Source organism: Tiliqua scincoides, chromosome 2, assembly GCF_035046505.1.
Source record: "Tiliqua scincoides isolate rTilSci1 chromosome 2, rTilSci1.hap2, whole genome shotgun sequence".
NCBI classification, from domain to species: domain Eukaryota; kingdom Metazoa; phylum Chordata; class Lepidosauria; order Squamata; family Scincidae; genus Tiliqua; species Tiliqua scincoides.
In genome coordinates, this window is record NC_089822.1 from 139,946,366 (window position 1) to 139,966,419 (window position 20,054).

At 43.7% G+C, this 20,054-nt stretch overlaps 1 protein-coding gene across 1 annotated transcript; it reads right to left on the reverse strand.

Moving 5' to 3' along the window:
- Positions 1-2,420: 2,420 nt before the first annotated feature.
- COPRS (coordinator of PRMT5 and differentiation stimulator) lies at positions 2,421-17,317 on the reverse strand. The gene is made up of 4 exons (XM_066618296.1): positions 17,223-17,317; positions 10,552-10,639; positions 10,068-10,301; positions 2,421-9,596 (listed from the first exon to the last, which is right to left on the reverse strand). The coding sequence occupies exons 1-4, from the start codon at positions 17,283-17,285 to the stop codon at positions 9,424-9,426; spliced, it is 558 nt and encodes a 185-aa protein (XP_066474393.1). The 5' UTR covers positions 17,286-17,317; the 3' UTR covers positions 2,421-9,423.
- Between the last annotated feature and the right edge of the window lie 2,737 nt (positions 17,318-20,054).

A 20,054-nucleotide genomic window follows, 5' to 3' on the forward strand; every position in this document is an offset into this window, starting at 1 on the left:
ACAAAACTGAGGGTCAGAAAAGTTTTTCCCAAACTTTATGTTGGTTTGATATGAATTTGGGGTGCTAATTCCAAAAGTGGCATTCATTTTGCCCTATCACGTCTAGTTTTGGAGATATAGTATAGCCTCATTAGTGAATGGTTCAAGCAGCTTCCTCATGAGGAAGCTGCTTGAACCATTCACTAATGAGGCTATGCCGTGTCTCCAAAACTAGACGTGATAGGGCAAAACAGATACCATTTTTGGAATCAGCACCCAAATATACATAGGAATTGGTGTAACATTTAAGGAAGCAAAATGTGTGATGGCCTGTGTAATAATTCATGGGTTCAGTGCTCCTTTGGGAGGGTTTCTTCCCCAGATGTCCCCCCTCCTGGTCTCTGTAGCCTGTACATCAAGGTTTTTTCCCCATTTTGGCTGCTGGTGCAGTAAAAGGAAAGTGGAGAGCAGGAAGGGGTGCATGCATGTTACCCACTAAGCACTACTCCCCCTGGTCAGGCTGCCTTTTCCCAGGAGTCCCTTTCCCTGACAGGTGGCCTAGCACTTTCTCTTCCCTTTTCTGCAGCTGCTGCAGTCTATCACAGCTACTCATTTGTAACTTTACACCCACAAATCTTTCAGTGCTAATTTCAGCACTTTCAGATAGTTACTTGAAGGCCCTGAGAGCACTATCATCAAAAACTAAAGGCTTACCTACCTTTCTGTCTGGCAGATCTACAAGGGTTCGTGCAATAACAAGAAGAGTCAGTAACAATTGTAAAACAATTAAAAGAGATCTATCACACCAACCTAGCAACTAAAAACCTTCATCCTCTAAATTCTGTGAGTTAACAGAATGCCATCAATGGAGGAGGATGGCAGTCCTCCTTAAAGCACTGGCGGTTTCAGCACTCTTGCCACCCAGGAGCACCGGTGCCACCCCCCTCACCTGGAAGTAATTGTGGTGACATGATGACATCATCACAGTTACTTCTGGTTGGCCACCCCTCACTCCTTCTCTAAAAGTGATAGAAGCCAGTGGGGTTGTTGGTTTCTCCGGCTTTGAAAAAGGGGTGGCCATTCAGAGCAGGTCATACCAAATGGCTATCACTTAAAAAATTTTTTTCCCCCAACAACAAAGCTGGTAGGGCTGCCAGCTTCTGCTGCTTTGGAAAGGGGAAGCTGTTCAGAGGGGTCGCCATTCTGAGTGAGTCACTCCAAATGGCTGCCCCTTTAAAATTTTTTTCACAGCTACAGAAGCTGGCGGGGCTGCCCACTTCTGCTGCTTTGGGAAAAAAGGAGGACAGCCATTCAAAGCAGGCTGCTCCAAACAGCTGCCCCTTTTTTCCCATATTTTCAAAGCAAAAGAACCCAGCAGTGCTGCCAGCTTCTTTTGCTTGTGAAAAAAATGGATGCTGGGGGCCAGTGAAAGATGACAGCGCCCCCCAGGCATGCCGCTCTGGCCTTTCGACCCCTTGCCCCCCCTTAGGTACTCCAGTGACTTAAAGAGCAAGTTCAGAAGACTGAACCAGGACTGAACTAGCTTCAGGAGGCTGTGACACTTGGCACAGGGACTCATTACACCAGGTCTTTAGATGGTCTAATGCAGGGGTGCCCAAACCCCGGCCCGGGGGCCACTTGCAGCCCTCGGGGGCTCCCAATCCAGTCCTTGGGGAACTCCCAGTTTCCAATGAGCCTCTGGCCCTCCGGAGACTTGCTGGAGCCCATGCTGGCCCGACGCAACTTTTCTCAGCATGATGACAACTGTTCAACATCTCACCTGAGCTGTGGGACAAGGGCTCCTCCACTGCTTGCTGTCTCACGCCTGTGATGCAGCAGCAAAAGAAAGGACAGCCTTGCTTTGTGCAAGGCCTTTTATAGGCCTTGAGCTACTACAAGACCTTCATTCATTCATATAAGTTCCATCTCTAATAAATTCATTTATGAAAATTTATTCAAATTTTAAATGTAAATTAATTCTTTTTTTCCTGCCCCTGACTCTGTGTCAGAGAGATGATGTGGTCCTCCTGCCAAAATGTTTGGACACTCCTGGTCTAAGGCAAGGGTGGCCAAGCTTTCAACTTTAGGGCTCCTGGACCTTTAAGGATTGTGTAGAAGAGGGAATCTCAGCAGCTACAGCTTGTCATCTAGCTGCACCTTCTGAAATTCCCTCCTCTACACAAATGTTAAAGGTCCAGGAGCCCTAAAGTTGAAAGCTTGGCCACCCTTACATTAGAACATCTAAAGATATGGAGTAGAACTTGCATTTTTCCCCACCTGCTTTAAAGACACAAGACATGCAAAACCCAATATAACATTTTAATTGTGAAAATGGCCTCTGACTAGCAGGACAACCAAGGCACTTAAGCACAATGAAATCAATATTATTATTAACAGAATTTATATACCACTTTTCAATGAAAAGTTCACAAAGCGGTTTACAGAGAGAAATCAAATAACTAATGGCTCCCTGTCCCAAAAGGGCTCACAACTTTAAAAGATGCAAAAGAATACCAGCAGACAGCCACTACAAAAGACACCACTGGGGTGAGGCGGGCCTCTCCCCCTGCTAAATAAAAGAGCACCCACTTGAAAAAGAGCCTCTTACCCAGTTAGCAGGGATAAGGTATGTCCCTTAAATAAGGTATACCTCTGGTATAAATATATTTGTATATTTACAAATAATGTCCTCTGGATTTGCATCATCCAAAATGCAAGCACATGCACACTCAGTTGCACTGTAGCATAAGACAGTTAAGTGTAAAATGAAGTGTCTTGACTACAGGTTTGCAGTCAATGTCAACAAAAGTTCTCTAGTTTTGAAACAGATTTTAGAACATTTAGGAGTTCTAAATGCACCATTGAAGAGGCTCAGTACTCTTCCTATGGGGAAGGAAGTTTGTTGTACTGGAAGAGAAATGGGAAGCCAGAAGGAGAAATTTCTGCTATGCACAGCAAGATATTCTCTGCAATTTTTATTGGGTGATGTGGAGGAGACTTCTGGCAAGATTTTAAAAATTAATTATGATTTAAAGGGGCATCTTTCAGATTAAGCCAGTTTAAGTTTGCATATCTGTCACCTCCTCTGTTTCCGGAACTGCATTCCATCCCTTCCTATTTGGACTTTCCGGCTCATCTTCTTCCCTCTCTCAGGGCCTCTCTTTTGCCACTGCTCACTGCTTTTCTACTCCAGTTGTGCTGTTGCTTGCCACAGCAATGGAATGCCCTGAACTGATTGTCTGGTCCTGCTTACAGAGCCAGTGTCCATGACTAGGCTTCTCTTGAACTAATAGGAAAGAATGTTGCAAAGTCATCAATTTCTCTGATGAAAAATTGTCTGAATTCAGATTTACTCACAAGCAGCTGCAGTGATAGGCAATAGGAACAGGCTGACTATACTGAAATAAACCATTTCCTGCACATAGGAGAAAAATCAACACTGACCAAGAACAATCAGGCTAAATTCACTCCTGGGCTTTACTCAAGTAAGAGCAATTGGATTACTAAAGAGGTGGAAACTGTTCATTATATTGAAACGTTAAGCAGACAGTATACTTAACCAAAGCTTTAATGATCATCACTAGAAGCTGCTGTAGGCTCCCACATATGCTTTGCAGGATATTTCCGACAGACTCTCCTCTCTCACAAGAGCCTGCAACATTAGCCGTTAATGAATGACAGGGCACTCTTGCTGTTTGCCCCATGACTGAGGGACTACAGTGCTAAGAACCGCCAACTCCCAAGATGATTGAGAGATTCACATTTTTATTAGGTGAAACTAATTCTGACAGATTTTGAGTTTTTACTGCAACATATTCTCCAAAGTTGTTCCACTCAAAATTGCAGTCTACTGAACTATATTTATGAAATTTTTATCCCGCCTTTCCCCCCAAGGAGCTCAGGGAAAGGAGCTCAGGAAAGGAGCTCAAGTACATTGTTCCTTCCCTCCTTTAGTCCTAACAACAATCCTGTAAGGTAGGTGAGGCTGAGAAATAATGATTGGTCCAAGGTCACTCAGGAAGCTTCATGGCTGAGAGATTTGAACCTGGATCTTTCAGGCCTAACTCCCACACCAACATGGATCTCAAACTGGAAACTGGAAGTTACATCCTGTCTCTTTCCCAAGGCATTCTGGAGCCTGTAGTGGCCAATGGAGTGGGTAAGTGCCTCCAGTGGTTCCCAGTAATGCTTTGCAGCACAACAATGCGCATCGGGTTGCAATTCATCAGGTGGTTGCAATCTACACTTTGAGAAACGCTGATTTAGGGCTTAAGTGCATATGGTTGTATTATCATCTGAGTTCACCCTCAATTGTGTATTTATTGCACTTACATCTCTGTTGCTCTCATCTGTACTCCACTGAGGTGTGACTTAAGCCACTGCAGCTAAGTCCCCATATACACATTCAAATCCCCCCTGAAAACATGTTATACAGGTCCAACCTTGTTATACGTGGATTTTTATACACGAATTTGACTCAACACAAATGGCCACTGCAAGTGAGAAGGAATGTGCTGATCCCTGGAAAAGGAGAAAAATGTGTCCCTTTAAAATCAGTTTTAAAAACTGCTTTTTATTGTTGTAGAGAGACAGTTATGCAAGTGATTACATGTATAACCTAATTATCCACAGATTTTTCTATCTCAAAGTGATGAGAAGTATCTTTTAAATTAAAGGAAAACAGTTCTTTAACAATAACCTCATTGATTTGAGAGAAGGCAGTTGGCTGACAATCCATCAATCATTCTCTCTCCAGCTTCACTCCTCCCTTCCCCCTGAGCAAGTGAAAGAAGGCTTAATGGCAGTGATTATCACCTTCTCTAGTTCCTCCCCCGCTCGCTGGGTCTCCTGGTGAAGGGAGGAATTGCTGCCTCCTTGTGCTGCCTCACCTGAAGAGAGACTGATTGCTGCTGTGAGCATTACAAAAGGTCAGCAAGGCTGTTTTTAAATCACTGGAGCAAAGGGACTTTGTTTTTTCAATTGATTTACTTTAGTGCATTGAAGGATTCAACCTATATATGTCTCAGATAACATCTGGCAAGGCTCATGTTTGGCTGAATTAAAATCTAGGCCTGGAGGATGTGCAGAAGCAAGAATCTCATTCCTAAAAGGCAGCAGGTGATGTTCTGATGACCTAGCATGAGCAGAAGGCCAGGCTCCTGGTAGTTGTACTAAGTCTGTCTAAACTACAGGTTTCAGACTGCTTTCAAATTGTGACTGCATTCCTTTCTTCACCCAAAGACTTGAACACACACCATCACAGGTAACTCATCAGCTAGATCTCCACCTCCAACCACAAGATTTCTACTTCAAGACCCCATCCTGACAAATGTGAAATCTTTTTTTTTATTTGTGGAGTGCTGGAACTTATCAGCCTGCTCAACCAACTGACCCCAGATTGGAATCCCCAGGAACAGCAGATGGCTAGGAAAAGCTGCTGTCCTCACCATTTTTCTCCCAGTCTGTGAAATTATTTGCATGCCCCCCTTTACAACTGGCAATGCAGAAAGCAACTGAGATGCAAGCTAAATACGATAATGATGTAAAAACTTGCCAAGTAACTGACAAGAAAACCTCAACCACTTTTTATTGGAGGGGGGGCAGCTAAATTGTAAGAGATACATACCATAATTATCCTTGGCCATTAGGTATTTCATGCAGCCATGAACAGTATACTTGCAAAACTAGGGGTCAGAAGTTCAAAGACTAACAAAAAATCAAGTACAACAATTGTAGGTGTTGCATTCATGTGTACATTGCTTAAAATCAGTTCAGCTGTGCTGAAGCAGAAGCTTCTCACAGGGCTTTAAAATGTTTAATGGAAGATGGTTTATTTAAAAGTAGGTTCTTAAAAAAAAAAAACCTGTACAAAGAAAGTTGCTGAATAATAATTGGTCATTTTCCAATTTCAGTTACTGGTGTGATCCAATGTGTGATGGGGAAGGTAACACAAGTAGCTGTCAGATCAAACTGATTGATCTGGCTGATCAGTCTGGCTACCGGCCCAGACATGGTACACAGACTACCTTTTATTACATTTGTCAGGAGATAGGCAAGGGGAACATAATCTTGTTGATCCTACTGGACCTCTCAGAGGCTTTTAGTATCATCAACCACAAAATCTTTCTGTACTGTCTGGCTGGGCTGGGTTCTAGATATACCTCTCTACAGTGGTTCCATTCTCACCAATCCAGGTTCTAGGAGCTAATAGCAGTGCTCTATCCCATGGGAAGCAGCCCACAGGCTGCCACACTAATGTACCTGGGGGGGGGTCAACGGGGACAAGTGACCCTGGGCAGCATGCCTACAGAGGCACTACCACCATCCACTGCCTCCTCCACTTGGAGTGGTTGTTCAGAATGGTCACCCCAATTCTTTCCAATCAAATTACTTCCTAGTCAGTGGGTGGCATCTCAAGGAACAGCCCCAGGGTGGCACAAGCCCCAGGATTGCCACAAGGATTTATCTTCTTTCCTATGATTTAATACCTACATGAACCTACCAGGGGAATTTGTCCAAAGGTTTTGTGCTATTAGCATTTGTGATACTTTCCTCTACTTTCCATGTGCACCAATCAGGTAAGACAGAGCAAGTCTAAATGGTTGTCAAATATGAGTGGTGAGCTAGTTAAAAGTGAACAAACGGAAGCTCAAGACAGAGAGGTTAACAATACATAGTCTACTGATCTGGGAGTTGGTGGTTTGCCTTTGTGTCCAAAGGGGACGAATATACTCGTATATTACAGTTGCACCCACTTCAGCTTCAGGAGCAGGCAAACCTTTTGAGCACAGGGACACACTAAGGCACTTTAACTGCAGAGAGGGCAATAATGTCTACTTGTTACAACAACCACATTTCAATTCCAACACTATATATTAAAACAAATTTTATGATCCATCACTTTGTTTTAATTCACAACATTCACTGTCCAGCATTCTTTCTTGAACTGGAATTCTGGGAAAGAAAACAGGAAGCTTTCCTTTCCCTCTCATTTGCAGTTAGTTTTTAGACCTGCCTTCCTCCAAGGCAGAACACATACTTGCTCATGCTTCAGTTCTGGCAGTCACTTGCACACTTCCTCCAAGCATGCATGCACATGCACACACAGAATTTAGGAGCAAGGCTGCTATGCACATGCATCTAATGCAATGATTTTCAACCCTTTTTTTTTTTTAATCTCACAACACACTGACAATGCACTAAAATTTTCAGGACACACCATCAGTGTTTTAATAATTGCCAAGGCACACCACATCACTAGTGGGGAGGCTCACACCCCAGTAATCCTAGTAATAAATTCACCTTCTCCAAACTCTCTCAACACACCTGTGGACCATTCACGGCACACCAGTGTGCTATGGGACACCAGCTGAAAACTGCTGATCTAAGGATAGATTGTTAGACACAGCAAGGAGCAGTCAGAGGCCAGGTTAGAGGCTCTCACAGGCCTTTGTGTCCCTGTATGAAGACTAAAACTGCAGTTTTGTTTTAGTGCACTGAGCTTAGTAGGACTTCTGAGTAAATAAAAATAGGATTGCACTGCATGAAGTTCTCCCAAAGGCTTCACAGAAAGGGGCACATTTTGAGGAGGAATCTGAAGTCACAGACAGTACAACCTCATACAGTCACTGAATGTATGATTATACTATACAATTGGAAATTATATGTGCTATAATGACTTTTAATAGTGGTGTAGCAGGACACTGTTTTACACATACATCAAGACAGGATAGGATTTCTTATCTGGGAATTCCTGTTCTGGGGAAAAGGGGCACATTAAGCAGCCACTCTGTTTTCAAATATGAAAGAGGAAACCAGGTACCAATTACCTTCAACAACAAGCTAAATAAAGTAAGTGTATTTTTTACTGATTCCCCTACTGACAGATAAACATATCTGTCATAAACATAAACATATCAATTAAAAAACCTAAAACATTTAAAAATAATTCAATGCACCAATAAAGCATCATTTCACCTGCTCCATTTTTGTTGGATCACTGCTGAAACTTCCTTTTTACCCTCCTCACACTTGCTTTGCTACTCCCCTGTCTAACTAACTAGGTAAAACAAACAGCAAAGGTCTTTTACGAGGTGAAACAAGCCAAAAACTATGGGCTGGATTACTGCTGCCCTCTATAGGCTATATGTAGCCAGTAATATCTGAGAACTTCCCATAATACATACAATCCACAAAGTCGAGATATGTGATGAAAACTAGTGAAAGAGCTGAGAGATTCAAACATTAGCTCAGACGGTTGTATTGTATCTGGTAAGCAGATACAGCTTCAATGAACATGCAGATGAGCATCCAGCAAACTCAATTCAGTGCTTAAGTGCACACATGGATGCACAAGGAAAAGGTCACATCTTGCACAGGGTTCTGTGGATCATTTCACCATGCACATAACCCAACTACTTGCACTGACTTCACAACTGAACTGATCTACCCAGCTTCCTTCCAGCTTCCAGTGGCCAGTTTCCTTCCATGTACTAGACATGCTAGAGCTGTTTCATGTAGATCCACCCACAAAGAAGCAAAATGAAATGTACCTGCCTCTACTGACTATCTTACTATTTCAGAGCACTTCCACTGGAATAAAGGGAAGGATATATGCAAGCAGCAGAGTATAGCTAATCATTGGAAGTCAGTGTATTTCCCTTAGTAACGCAAAAAAAGTTCCACCATTTAGAACAAAATGGAGAATTACAGGGTTAGGACATGTCCTTGTTCAGGCAGATCATTCCCTGCAATTTTCACTCAGCAAAACAAGGACAGTTGTGAATCATCATTATTTGGAGACATGCAGATGATAAGTTTCAGGACTCAAATGTGGGAACAAGTTAGTTCCATAGTATTTTCTAGCGTTTGAATGCTTTTGCCGGCCCTGCATCAATTTATTCATGTAAACTTCATGGAAGTCTTACCAGCAATGGCTAAGTAACCCCATTTTATTTTGACATGAATATTAAATAAAATACACATGATGCAAAATTAAACTATCTGTATTCTTCAGGGGTGATCCTATCAAGATATATTCCTCCAGCATGTGGAAGAGTTCCTAAATGCCTACAACAACCAGAACTGCAGCAGTTACATTGAGTTTGTGACCAACAGATATGCGTATTGCCAGCACAACATGGTTTTTCACATCAAATAAAACTTAAAATTGCATAGGCAGAGGAGAGTAACAAATCCAACACCAACAACACTGGCAGTTTACTGAAACCAAGAAGTGCTAGAAAACTGTCATCCGTGTAGCTCCAGATGTTCCAGTTTTCAAACTGTTTATTTGCCACACACCCATTCCCAAACAGGAAATTTTCAGAAAAGGCAAACAACCCCTGTTGGGAGCACAAGGGCCAGATGTACTGTTTATCAGGTCAGTTTTATGCAAGAAATCCAGTTCAGAAGTTAAATTTCTAGCCCAATGTTGGAAGCGCTTCAGTCAGTTGCATCATCAAACTGGCCATCCACCGTCACAGTCTCCAGCGGGCCCCAAGTCAGTGGTGCTACATGGTGTGAGCTTGGGTCATACAAAGGCTCTCCTTGAAGAGAACACGGTGCCACTGCAGCTTGATCTTGGAAACTTTCATAGTGGATAATGTCATCAAAATCTAAAGAGGTAATTTGAGAGTGCCTTTAAGTCAGTGTGGTATTTTAGCATTTTTCTGGTTTCATGGATTCAGCCAGTAATTCTAGGCACAAGTCCCTGCTGAAGTCAGGGAGATTTACTTTTGAATAAACATTCTTAGAATCATAGTGATGGTTTTCTTCCTGCATCAGTGAGATCAGAAGACTGTATATATACACATGCCCAATATGAAACATTAGAACATTTACTAGTAATAGTGCTTATTCCACAGTTCACCATATGAGGACGCCACAATGCAAATATCTTTGCCGGTTCTTATCTAGTGATGCAAGGGATTGAACCTGGAACCTTCTACATACAAATCATATGCTTTATTAATCAGCAACAGCCCACTGCCTTCCATAGATACCTTCCCATAATGTACTTATCTCTAGACACCTTGCCTCTTAGCACCTAAACTAAAAAAAAAAAGCATATTAAGGTGTCTACCTACCATAAGGTTCACTATTGTATTCATAATCAGCCAGTTCTTTATCCCAGTCCTCTTTCTCATAGTGGAGTGAAGTTTTAATCTCAGGAAAATCTGTATCTGTGAGCAGGCTATCCTCATCATCTGTGAGCAGGCTACCACCATCATCATATGAATAGCAGTCTTCAGCACCTGACTCCAAGTCTTCAGAATCATCCAGAGTGTTTGAGGCTTTGTCCACCATATCTTCTGCCAGGCCTATAAGGAAAGAAGCAATTCTTGGCATCCCGTACAACTGAACAGTGAAAAGGACCAACAACAACAACAACTACTACTACCTAGAGCAGCTGTTCCCAAACTGTGGGTTCCAACTCTCCTCTTAGATAGACTGTACTTGGGAAGTATACAAAATGTACATTCTACCACTGAACTATGGAACCTCTTCCTAGGAAAATAGGTTCTCTTGAATCCAAAGCTAGAATTGTAGCATATTTTTTTTCCTAAATACCTTTTTTAGGCTGCCAGCTGAAAGCCATCACCCTCTTCACCACTTCAACTTTATTCTCTCTGGAAAGGATGGGCCCATCAATCCTTATCTGCAGGGCAGAAATGCTAGTTTAGGAAGCTAGATGACCCACCTCTCCTAAAGAAATCCTCACAAGACTGAATGTTTGATATCCCATGTCTTCCAGGTAGCTAAATGTGAAGTAGCAACAAAGTAGAGGAAGAGATAGAGGAAGATAAGATTTATAAAATAAATGCTAGGGATTGTAAAATAGGGACTTGGTAAGGTAAAGTCTTTTGATGCTTTGGTTGCCCTCTTTCTCTCTTTTAGAGAGTTTTTATTATGTACTCAGTTTCTGTAAACAGTTATGTTACTATCATTGCTACAACTTATTTGGTCAAATGTTGATTAATGATTATTTCTGGTAACTGCTTAGACATGCAGCAATTAGTCACCTTTTCTGAACCTCACAAGACCAAGGGCCCAATCCTATCCAACTTTCCAGTGCTGGTGCAGCTGCAATGCAGCCCTGAGGTAAACAAACAAATGTTCCCTTATCTTGAGGAGACCTCCATGACTGCCCCACCACTGAAGAATGCACCTCAATAGCACAGCTACAACAGGGTTGGAAAGTTGGATAGGATTTGGCCCCAAATCAAACAATTCTATTAGGAGAATGCCTTTTTCTTTTGCTACATGCATAAAGGCATTATGACAATATTTGCTTCCTCAGATTAATAAATGGACTCTGTACAAGCAGTCACATAGTCCAACTGTACAAGCAGTCACATAGTTCAGAGGCAGAAAATTCTACCTTTATCCAAGTTTACCAAGTAAAAGAAAAATACCCATACTAGAACCCTTCAGACTTGGCTGTTGAGCCAATAGTGCTCACTCTTTTCTCGAGTTCAGAAAAAGACAGATTAACAGAAAAAGAAGGATTCTAAGAACATCTACAGGGAAAGACTAGAAAAAAGCAAAACAAATACCACAGAAAGTACAGCATTTCTCCACTATTCCTCCCCAAGCAATAAGAATGTTCCAGAAGTATAAAGCCATCTGTATAACACATGACAGAACAGGGCAGACAGGATTCCTCCTGTCCCAAACAAGCCACATATAAGAAAGGGTCAAGAAGGAGGTTATATCTCCCCTAGAAACCTTATATGGGCACAATCCATAGCTAACTCAGATTATCGCTAGAAATGTTTTTGTTGGTAGGGCCTAAGAGTCAAATGCCACTAAGGAGAAGCATCACAAATCAGTGAAAAAATGTGCTAATTAGTAGGATTTAAACCTATTTAAATTTTAAAAGTGTAACACCCAAGTGATCAATCACTGGCAGTCATCACAGTCAGTGCCAATAACACTAGAAGTAGCTGACTTGCTGAGACATCTGAGTAGAACACTGCCTATACTTTTTCTTTTCTCTCCATAAGTAAAACGGCTACAGTCTTCTTATAAACCAAAGACTACCTAGGATACCTACCTCTGGATTAACTCTGAGGGGATCACACTCCTCTTGGCTACAAACCTATATATGGTCAAAGTCTGCACATAATTCCCATTGGCCTCTGTGCCTTTAACTCACTGGTTCCCAACCTGTGGTTCAGGGATCACTGGTGGTCTGCGAGACCGAGAAGGGGTCCCACAAGATCTCAGAGAAAAGGCCACCTTTGATCATTTCAGGCATCTCGCTGAGTGAGCACTCTGCCACAGATCACCAGAGGGTGGAGAACAGACTGTAACCATCAATGAAGTGTCAACTGCAGCTGTGGGCAGTCTATTTTCTGCCATCTCTAGTAGTCCATGGTGGGGGGCACTCGCTTGGGAGATACTTCCAAACACCACCAGAAAGAGCAGAGAACAGACCACCTGCACCCAAGGCTGACAAAAAAATCAGCAACCCAGAAATCTTCTCTATAAATAATAAATCTCTAATAAATATTCTCTAATTATTACAAATTTAATTGTATATTTTGTGTGCAGGGGAGTAGTGTGGTCCACAGTACTTCCAATTTTTGCCTCAGTGGTTCGTAAACTCCTAAAGGTTAGGAACCAGTGCTTTAACTGATCTCTCTGGGATGATATACCCATGGCTCTGAGGGAGATTTTCATATTTCAGTTACTAATATAAACGCTCTCCTTAACAGTCTGTCTTGCCTCTTCATTGAAAATACAACTCTTCCCAGATAATTTGTGCCATTGCCTAACTTCTTTTGACATTGTATATGTCTATCCAATCCAAGCTGATACTGCAGCAACTTATCTGCCAGTATCTTTTGCTTCTTTCATCTGTAACACATAAAGGAGTTCCTTGGTATCCATGGATCTGGTATCTGCAGATTTGGTTATCTACAGTTCTCCATCCCCACCCTGCGACCCAACACCTTTGTTTATGTTGATTACATTCCCCCAAAGTGATAGGTATCTTGCTTGAAGAAACAGGATAAGCAACAAGCTTATAGCCAGGCAAGGAGCCTGCAGCCTAGAAAGGAGACTAGTAGCAAATGTTCACTTTCTACTTCCTGTTGCTCTTAGTCTCCCTTCTAGGCTGCAGGTTGCTTGCCTGCTCATCTGACTACTAGCTTATAGCATACTTTCAAGCAAGACACCTTATCACTTCAGGGGAATGTGGAGCTGGGTGTTGGAGGCACTGTTTTACAGTGGTTCCGCTCCTACTTGGAGGATCGGTCACAGATGGTGGAACTGGGGGATGCCTGTTTGACACCCTGGCCCTTGAGGTGTGGGGTGCCACAGGGTTCAATTCTGTCCCCCATTCTTTTTAACATCTACATGAAACCACTGGGAGAGGTCATCCGGGTGTTTGGAATGGGGTGCCATCAATATGCTGATGACACCCAGCTCTATCTCTCCTTTCCTCCAGACTCCAGGGTGGCAGTTGAGTTCCTGGAGCGCTGTCTGGAGGCAGTGAGGATCTGGATGGGGGCTAACAAGCTGAAATTAAATCCGGATATGACAGAGGCTCTCCTGGTTCGGAAACTCTTGATGCATTTGCTGGAGTATCGGCTTGCACTGAATGGGGTTGCACTCCCCCTGAAGGAGCAGGTCCACAGCTTGGGGATCCACCTGAACTCGCAGCTGCTCCTGGATTCCCAGGTGGCGGCTGTGGCTAGGGGGGCTTCGGTGATCCATGCCATGGTGACATCAAGACTAGATTACTGTAATGCGCTTTATGTGGGGCTGCCCTTGAAGACGGTTCGGAAACTGCAACTAGTGCAGAATGCAGTGGCCTGTGTAGTTACTGGAGGTAGGTGGTTTGACTCTGTCAGTCCGCTTCTCCAGCGGCTGCGCTGGCTGCCCATTCGTTTCCGGGCCCAATTCAAGGTGCTAGTTTTGACCTTTAAAGGCCTATACTGCTCTGGGCCAGGGTATCTTAAAGATTGCCTACTCCCGTACAATCCGGTTCGTCCTCTTAGGTCATCAGAGAAGGCCTTTTTACAAGTGCCGCAGCCTAGGGAGGTACGTGAGGCAGCAGCAAGAAATAGGGCCTTCTCAGTAGCGGTACCAACACTATGGAATTCCCTTCCCCTTGACTTAAGAACTGCTCCCTCTCTTGAAACTTTTCGGTGAGGCCTGAAGACCCTTCTGTTTAGACAAGCCTTCTGAGTTCCCGGCCTTTTTAACATCGTTTTAACATCTCTTAATATTTTTTTTTAACATCTGTTTACAGGCCTGATCCTTTTCTAATTTGCTTCGCTATGCTCTTACCTGGAGATGTATGCTCTGGCCATGGAGATAGGGCTCCCCCTTATCTGCTGTTTACAGTATCTGCAGGGGGGGGCAGGAACATCCCCCTGCGGATTCTGGAGGACGCCTGTATTCATCTCTACCTATGGTAACCTCTCAGGTATCTGATACACTGTTACAGATGTCCCATCATCCATCCTTGCTGTTAAACTGTGTCTTGTCATAATTTATATAGCACCTACAGAGCAAGAGATAGGCCCCTATCTACCAGGTCTTACAATCTAGAGCAGGGGTGCCCAAACCCTGGCCTGGGGGCCACTTGCAGCCCTTGGGGGCTCTCAATCCAGCCCTCAGGGAACCCCCAGTCTCCAATGAGCTTCTGGCCCTCTGAAGACTTGCCGGAGCCTGTGCTGGCCCAACGCAACTGCTCGCAGCATGAGGATGACTGTTTGACTTCTCGCCTGTGGGACAAGGACTCCCTCCACTACTTGCTGTTTCACATCTGTGATGCAACAGTGGCAGCGAAGGAAAGGCTGGCCTTGCTTTGTGCAAGGCCTTTTATAGACCTTGAGCTACTGTAAGACCTTCATTCATTCATGTAAGTTCCATCTCTAATAAATTCATTTATGTAAATTTATTCAAATTTTAAATGTAAATTAATTCTTTTTTTTTCTGGCCTCCGACACAGTGTCAGAGAGATGATGTGGCCCTCATGCCAAAATGTTTGGACACCCCTGATCTAAAGAGATACTACAAAGTGAAGGCAAAGCATATGCTGCAGTTTCACACAGTAAGAATAGTTAAGGCTGGGAACAAGGACTAAGTCATTGTGACAAAAGTTTCACAAAGAAATGAAGCATCTTAAAACCCATTTCTGCTCAGTCCATTGGTGCACACATTTGATCCCTGTTGCATATATGCAACGTTGGGAAGAAATAGCTTAAGAAGCAAAGTACAGTTGTAAACAGAACAGCTAGGGAGAAAGGGTGGACATTTGCGGCTTCCTTCCACTAGGTTATCATTTCTAAGTCTATAACAGGAGTGTCAAACTCATTTCATACGAATGGCCACATAGCATTCATGATGCCTGCTGAGGGCCGGAAGTGATGTCATTAGGCAAGAAGTGATGTCATTGAACAGATCATAACCAAAAATAAACACTTTTTTCTCACTTAGGAACTCATTAGCTGCAAATGACAGAAGAGAAATATATGAGTCTTGATCATATTTCAAGATATGGGAGAGCCCAATTTTCATGTGGGCTGTCCTTTCAGCAGTAACACCCCAGCGCTACTCAGCAGCTGAAAGCCTGAGGGTTGTATAAAAAGCTTCTGCTGCCACATTTGGCCCCCGGGCCTTATGTTTGACACCCCTGGTCTATAACCTACTCTCCACATCTTTCTTTCAGTCACCTAATTTCTGGGTTCCCTGTTCCTGAGCTCTGCTATCTCCTGGGGCCTCATACCAATTTTCAGACCACACCACAAAATCCGTCCTGTCCCCATGTTTTGTGAGGTTAAGTTCAAAAATGACAACTCCATTCCTGCTCAGAAGCTGCATTGTGAACAGTCTGACAATTTTGTTCCCTGGAAAATTCTACTTGTGAATGAATGTTCTACATCAGGGGTGTCAAACTCACTTCATACAGCGGGCCAAATAGCATTTATGACACCTGCTAAGGGTTGGAAGTGATGTCAAACCAGTCATAACTGGAAATAAAAAATTTTTTTCCTCAGGAACTCATTAGCTGCAAATGACTGAAGACAAAATATGCAAATCTTGATCATATTTCAAGCTATGGGAGAGCCCAATGATTATGTGGGCTGTCCTTTCAGCAGTGACACCTCAGCACTGCTGAGCAGCTGAAAGTGTCAGGGCTAGATAAAAAGCTCCTGCAGGCCACATCCAGCCCCCCAGGCCTTCTGTTTGACACCCCTGTTCTACGTCAGAACGTGAAATCAGCCAACCTGTGCCAGAGGATTCAACACCACAAGCACAACAGAATATAATGCAGTGCTACATATTTTCACTCGGCATTACAGAAAAAGTCTAGCTTGCTTATAAATTAGACAGCTAACACACTAATTCAAAAAGACTTCTGTGCTTCTTCCAGCAATGCTCCTGGAGTTACATAACAGCTACATTTGAAACCGCACTGAAACCAACAGGATATATTTATATAACAAAGAGCTGGCTGTAAAAGTTAGGCCCAAATCCTAGTCCACTTTCCAGCACTGGCATAGCTGTGCCAATGCAGCATGTGCTGCAACCTGCAATTGGGGAGCACTCACAGAGGCCTCCTCAAAGTAAGGTAATGTTTGTTTCTTTACCTAGGAGCTGCATTGCCCTTATGTTGATGCTGGAAAGTGGGTTAGGATTGCGCCCTTAGCCTCTTGAATTCTCACAGCACAATCTTAAGGGTGGTTACTCAATAGCAAGCTCCATGAAGCTTACTCATAAGTAACTGTGGAGAACTGCAACAGCAAATCTGGACCATCCCTTTCCCACACAGGTTGGAAGTTACAGGCAATTACATTTTGAACATCGTACCACACAACTTTTCAAAAGGGGAAGAGGTAGAATGTACCTATTCCAGAACTTTATCAGACTAAGAGCCCAATCCTCTGCATGTCTACTCGGAAGTAAGTCCCATTAGAGTCCATGGGGTTTACTCCCAGGAAAGTGTGGATAGGATTGGGCTGTAAGTGGTCTCAATTCTATTCCTGACTATTCCCAAGTAAGCCCCATTGTGTTCAACGGGGCTTAAGCTCCTAGGAAAGAACAGGATTGCAGTAAGTTTTACTGACCCCCCCCCCATTCCTCACCCCCCTCACTCACCCTATTCCAACAGAAAATAAACTCCCCACTCCCATGCAAGCCTACTGGGGTGGCTGCTTGGACTGAAGTACCCAAGCAGCACCCCCAGGCACCGCTCTGCCCCACACATAGGCCTCTCCCCTCACCCTCTGGTCTTGGGGAACACCCCCGGGGGATGGCTGCTGCTGCTGCCACCCAGCCGTCTCCATCCCCTTCCCCTCAGAACCACCCTCGCGCCAGCAAGCCCATCCGCGCCCAGCTAGAGCACCGCCCCCCTCCGCTCCACCCTCTCTAACACCACACGCGCCCGCGCACGTCACGCGACCACCCGAGAAGCCCGTGCAGGGAACTAGCCAATCAGCGCGCTTGGAACGCAGGCACATGGCTCTCCATTGAGATACACTGTGCTCACCACCACCACCCCGCGTGCCCTGTTCAGCTGGGCTGCAAAAAGCTGACCTTTGCTCAGCTCAGTGCAGGGTGACCAGACGTCCTCTTTTGCCAGGACACGTCCTCTTTTTTAGCCTCATGTGAAAAGAACTTCACAGCCCAGTCCTATTTGACTCTAATGGGACTTACTTCTGAGTAGACAATGTGGCTTACTCCCCGGAAAGTATGGATAGGATTGCAGTCAGAGCCCAAGTCTATGCATGTCTACTCAGAAGTAAGTCCCATTAGAGTCAATGGGGCTTACTCCCAGGAAAGTGTGGATAGGATTGGGCTGTTCGCGTCCTCCTTTTCCCTGTGAGCAGCCAATGCAGAGCCTTCCTGCAATTAATACGATACATTCTATACTAAAAATATGTAATGATTTATGTATGGCCAACTTTTTAGTTTTAAATTTAGTCATAAGTGTTTAAATAAACCACCTGAAATCAATCTATGAGTGTTTTATTTTGTCATGTCCTACATTTTTCTTAGGTGTCCTACATTTTGGGGTGCCTTGTTCTCTTTTGAGGTTATGACACCCTGACTTAGGGCCCAATCCTATCCAAATTTTCAGCACTGGTGCAACCTCAATGCAACTCCAAGGTAAGAGAACATACCTTGAGGAGCCCTCTGTGACTGCCTCCCCATCACAGGAAGCAGTGCATACCCCATTGGCACAGCAGCACCAGTACTGGAAAATTGGATAGGATTGGGCCCTCAGTGGGAATAAACCCTGAGTAAGCATCGGTAGGAATGCAGCAGCAACCAGCATGGGAAGAGGAAGAATGCAACCTAAAGCATGCAAGCTCTGGGCCAGCCAGGCGCCTGCTAAAATTGAACACGCCAGGCTTGAAAACGGTTTAGAAGCCTCATGGTGGGAAGAAGAGGAGGGAGCTGCACCCATATTTCTTTTTCTAGCCTTTCAGAAAGCAAAGCACAAGGCTGCCCCCCCACAACTGTATAAAGCCATTTCTGCCCAACATTGCATATATGCAACAGGGATCAAATGTGTACTCCTGTGGGCTGTGCAAAAATGAGTTTTAATTGCTTTTACCTGAACTAATTACTAATAGTAACACCTGTTACTAACCGTAACACCTGTTTTCAGGGATCAGTAACAGGGATCAAATGTGTACTCCTGTGGGCTGGGCAAAAATGGGTTTTAATTGCTTTACCTGAACTAATTACTAACAATAACACCCTTTCCCCCTATCCCAACACCAAAATTAAGAACAGCTTCAAGGGTTAGCAGTGCTCACTAGATGCCAAATGCCACAAATATGTGAACCAGGGTCAGAGGTAAATGGGGCAAGGAAAATGTACTTTTTTCTGTTGCTTCACATTTCAAGGCTGACTCTTGATATTACCACGAGAGTTTCTGCATTACAAGTCTAGATGGAGGCAGGTAGATATAAGAGTACACTTCACAACTTCCAAAACTGTCTTAGCTCAATTGAGGCTATGATTCCTGTTCAGGCATTTCCATTTCACAATTCCTTCATTCATATCAGCTCCCATTTCATACTTCTATAAACAAGCACCAGGCTCAAGAGCTGTCAAATACTTTAGGTAGCTGCAGATCCCAGTATGTCAGCTTCCTAAACCAGGAGGATTATTGGCTGCCGCATGAATAGCCCAGTTGGAATTGCATCTAGTTCCCTTATCCATTTGCAGTGATGGTGCAGGGAGTTATCTGATCCTCCAGGCACCTGCCTTAAAGGTAGTGGTGCCTGCTAATATGCAAATGTGAACATGCTCTTGCATGCTACACTGATTCATAAGTACGAGATTCCTCGTAGATGAGGAAAAAATGATTTGAGTAAGATTCCTAGATGAACTGGAAAAGAGAATTCAGTATATTAATCATCTTGATTGTGGCTATCACATGATTAGAGATGGGTAAAAACAGTGATAATGAAATAAAAACATATAACACTGCTTTCTGCACTTCTCATTTTCATAAAAAAAAAATCTGCAAAAGGAGTAAATTCATTATGGAAATTAGCTTGTGAGATTTTCTTCTTTAAAGGAGCAGTAAAGTCCATGAATTACTACTTGGGGTCAGTAATGATCTACATCAGGAGTCTCCAAACCCTGGCCCGGAGGCAAAATGCAACCTGCAGTGAGCCTCTATCTGGCCTGCGACCAGCCTCTTGTCCCCTGAAAGCCTCTGGCCCACTCGACTGACCATGACCAGAGCTGTGCTCTGATTGCATCTAGAGGGTGTTCTGAGGGCTGGAGAGGCTGAGTGAATGAGCCCACTCATTTATTTATTCATTCATCTATGTTCCATCTAATTTATTTATTTAAATTTTTTCCGGCCCTCAGCAATGCGCGAGATATTTCATGCGGCCCTCCGGCCAAAAAGTTTGGAGACCCCTGGTCTACATGACGATGAATAAACTAAAGTTCAGTGCATAGAGATGCTTATGGTGAATGCCCCAGTAACTGGGAAGGTAGCAGATACTTGTTCTGGATAGGGCTATGCTCCCTCTCTAAAGGAGCAGGGTTGTGCTTCTGATCTGCTGCTGGATGTACAGGTTGTAGCC